Genomic DNA, 4,508 nt, shown 5'->3' with positions numbered 1-4,508 from the left:
AAGGGAGGACAACAACAGGAACAAGGAGACACCAAATCAACCGGGAAGACATCAGCAGGTAAAAAGGAGGACAACAACAGGAACAGAGGAGACATCAAAACAAACGGGTATACATCAACAGAAACAGACAAAAGGAGGACAACAACAGGAATAGAGGAGACACCAAAACAAACGGGTAGACATCAACAGTGAAAAGGGAGGACAACAACAGGAACAGGGGAGACACCAAAACAACTGGGAAGACATCAACAGAAACAGACAAAAGGAGGACAACAACAGGAATAGAGGAGACACCAAAACAAACGGGAAGACATCAACAGTGAAAAGGGAGGACAACAACAGGAACAGAGGAGACCCCAAAACAAACGGGAAGACATCAACAGTGAAAAGGGAGGACAACAACAGGAACAGGGGAGACACCAAACCAACTGGGAAGACATCACCAGAAACAGACAAAAGGAGGACAACAACAGGAACAGAGGAGACACCAAAACAAACGGGAAGACATCAACAGGGGAAAGGGAGGACAACAACAGGAACAGAAAAAGGGGGGACATCAACAGGAACAGAGGAGACACCAAAACAAACGGGAAGGCATCAACAGAAATAGAAAAAGGGAGGAAAACAACAGGAACAGAAGAGACACCAAAACAACCGGGTAGACATCAACAGGAACAGAAAAAAGGGGGACAACAACCGAAACAGAGAGACACCAAAATAACCCCGAGGACAACAACAGGAACAGAGGATACACCAAAACAACCGGGAAGACAAAAACAGGAACAGAAAAAGGGGGGACAACAACAGGAACAGAGGAGACACCAAAACAAACGGGTAGACATCAACAGGGAGAAGGGAGGACACCAACAGGAACACAGGAGACACCAAAACAAACGTGTAGACATCAACAGGGAAAAAGGAGTACAACAACAGGAACAGAGGAGACACCAAAACAAACGGGAAGACATCAACAGGGAAAAGGGAGGACAACAACAGGAACAGAAAAAGGGGGGACAAAAACAGAGGAGACACCAAAACCAAAACAAACGGGTAGACGTCAACAGGGAGAAGGGATGACAATAACAGGAACAGAGGAGACACCAAAACAACTGGGAACACAACAACAGAGACAGAAAAGGGTGGGTGGGAACAAGAACAGGAACAAAGGAGACACCAAAACAAACGGGTAGACATCAACAGGGAGAAGGGAGGACAACAACAGGATCAGAGGAGACACCATAATAAACGGGTAGACATCAACAGGGAAAAAGGAGGACAACAACAGAAACAGAGGAGACACCAAACAACAACAGGAACAAGGAGACACCGAATCAACCGGGAAGACATCAACAGGGAAAATGAAGGACAACAACAGGAACAGAGAAGACACCAAAAACAAACGAAGAGACATCAACTGGGAAAAGGGAGGACAATGTCAGGCAGAGGAGACACCAAAAAAAACGGGAAGACGTCAACAGAGAAAAGGAAGGACAACAACAGAACAGAGGAGACACCATAATAGACGGGTAGACATCAACAGGGAAAAGGAGGACAACAACAGAAACAGACAAAGGAGAGACATCAACTGGGAAAAGGGAAGACAACAAAGGAACAAGGCGACACCAAAACAACCGGGTAGACATGAACAACAACAGAAAAAGGGAGGACAACAACTAACCCCGAGGACAACAACAGGAATAGAGGAGACACCAAAACAAACGAGTAGACATCAACAGGGAAAAGGAGGACAACAACAGAAACAGAGGAGACACCAAACAACAACAGGAACAAGGAGACACCGAATCAACCGGGAAGACATCAACATCACCAGAAAAAGGGAGGACAACAAAGGAACAAGGCGACACCAAAACAACCGGGAAGGCAACAGCAGGTAAAAAGGAGGCCAACAACAGGAACAGAGAAGACACCAAAAACAAACGGAGAGACATCAACTGGTAAAAGGGAAGACAACAACAGGACCAAGAAGACACCAAAACAAACGAGTAGACATCAACAGGGAGAAGGGAGGACAACAACAGGGTCAGAGGAGACACCATAATAAACGGGTAGACGTCAACAACCGAAACAGAGAGACACCAAAATAACCCCGAGGACAACAACAGGAACAGAGGAGACAACAAAACAAAAGGGAAGACAACAAAGTAACAAGGAGACACCAAAACAACCGGGTAGACATCAGCAGGGAAAAAGGAGGACAACAACAGGAGCAGAGGAGACACCAAAACAAACGGAGAGACATAAACTGGGAAAAGGGAAGACAACAACAGGAACAGGGGAGACACCAAACCAACTGGGAAGACATCACCAGAAACAGACAAAAGGAGGACATCAACAGGAATAGAGGAGACACCAAAACAAACGGGTAGACATCAACAGAGAAAAGGAAGGACAACAACAGAACAGAGGAGACACCAAAACAAACGTGTAGACATCAACAGGGAGAAGGGAGGACAACAACAGAAACAGAGGAGACACCAAAACAAACGGGTAGACATCAACAGAAACAGACAAAAGGAGGACAACAACAGGAACAAAGGAGACACCAAAACAAACGGGTAGACATCAACTGGGAAAAGGGAAGACAACAACAGGAACAAGAAGACACCAAAACAACCGGGTAGACATCAACATCAACAGAAAAAGGGAGGACAACAACAGGAACAGAGGAGACACCAAAAACAAACGGAGAGACATCAACTGGGAAAAGGGAAGACAACAAAGGAACAAGGAGACACCAAAACAACCGGGAAGACATCAGCAGGTAAAAAGGAGGACAACAACAGGAACAGAGGAGACATCAAAACAAACGGGTAAACATCAACAGAAACAGACAAAAAGGAGGACAACAACAGGAATAGAGGAGACACCAAAACAAACGGGTAGACATCAACAGGGAAAATGAAGGACAACAACAGGAACAGAGGAGACACCAAAACAAACGGATAGACATCAACAGAAACTGAAAAAGAAGGACAACAACAGGAACAGAGGAGACACCAAAACAAACGGGTAGACATCAACAGAAACTGAAAAAGAAGGACAACAACAGGAACAGAGGAGACACCAAAACAAACGGGTACACATCAACAGGGAAAAGGGAGGAAAACAACAGGAATGGAGGAGACACAAAATCAAACGGGTAGACATCAACAGGGAAAAGGGAGGACAACAACAGGAACAGAGGAGACACCATAACAAACGGGTAGACATCAACAGGGAAAAGGGAGGACAACAATAGGAACAGAGGAGACACCAAAACAACCGGGAAGACATCAACCGAAACAGAAAAAGGGAAGACAACAAAATGAACAGAGGAGACACCAAAACAACAGGGTAGACATCAACAGAAACATATAAGGGAGAAAAACAATAGGAACAGAGGAGACACCAAAACAACCGGGTAGACATCACAAGGAAAAAAGGAGAACAACAACTGGAACAGAGGAGACACCAAAACAAACGGGTAAACAACAACAGAAACAGTCAAAAGAAGGAAAACAACAGGAACAGAGGAGACACCAAAACAAACGGGTAGACATCAACAGGGAAAAGGGAAGACAACAACAGGAACAGAGGAGACACCAAAACAACCGGGAAGACATCAGGGAAAAAGGAGGACAACAACAGGAACAGAGGAGACACCAAAAAAACGGGTTTACATCAACAGGGAAAAAGGAGGACAACAACAGGAACAGATGAGACACCAAAAAAACGGGTTTACATCAACAGGGAAAAGGGAGAACAACAACAGGAACAAAGGAGACACCAAAACAAACGGATAGACATCAACTGGGAAAAGGGAAGACAACAACAGGAACAAGAAGACACCAAAACAACCGGGTAGACATCAACATCAACAGAAAAAGGGAGGACAACAACAGGAACAGAGGAGACACCAAAACAAACGGAGAGACATCAACTGGGAAAAGGGAAGACAACAAAGGAACAAGGAGACACCAAAACAATCGGAGGGACATCAACAGAAACAGCAAAAGGGAGGACAACAACAGGAACAAGGAGACACCAAATCAACCGGGAAGACATCAGCAGGTAAAAAGGAGGACAACAACAGGAACAGAGGAGACATCAAAACAAACGGGTATACATCAACAGAAACAGACAAAAGGAGGACAACAACAGGAATAGAGGAGACACCAAAACAAACGGGTAGACATCAACAGTGAAAAGGGAGGACAACAACAGGAACAGGGGAGACACCAAACCAACTGGGAAGACATCACCAGAAACAGACAAAAGGAGGACAACAACAGGAACAGAGGAGACACCAAAACAAACGGGAAGACATCAACAGGGGAAAGGGAGGACAACAACAGGAACAGAAAAAGGGGGGACATCAACAGGAACAGAGGAGACACCAAAACAAACGGGAAGGCATCAACAGAAATAGAAAAAGGGAGGAAAACAACAGGAACAGAAGAGACACCAAAACAACCGGGTAGACATCAACAGGAACAGAAAAAAAGGGG

At 45.1% G+C, this 4,508-nt stretch overlaps 1 protein-coding gene across 1 annotated transcript in view; it reads left to right on the top strand.

Annotated features, from left to right (window-relative positions):
* The first annotated feature begins 1,358 nt into the window (after nt 1-1,358).
* Nucleotides 1,359-4,508, top strand: part of LOC110459372 (vicilin-like seed storage protein At2g18540) — a 6,089-nt gene continuing 2,939 nt past the window's right edge. The window contains exons 1-2 of the mRNA XM_021511593.1: nt 1,359-1,891; nt 2,274-2,508. Of these exons, the coding sequence (XP_021367268.1) occupies nt 1,359-1,891; nt 2,274-2,508 (768 nt within the window). The remainder of the gene's footprint in view (nt 1,892-2,273; nt 2,509-4,508) is intronic.

Source organism: Mizuhopecten yessoensis, unplaced genomic scaffold (genome assembly GCF_002113885.1).
Source record: "Mizuhopecten yessoensis strain PY_sf001 unplaced genomic scaffold, ASM211388v2 scaffold10045, whole genome shotgun sequence".
Lineage (NCBI taxonomy): Eukaryota > Metazoa > Mollusca > Bivalvia > Pectinida > Pectinidae > Mizuhopecten > Mizuhopecten yessoensis.
This window is presented reverse-complemented; position numbering and strand designations above follow the sequence as displayed.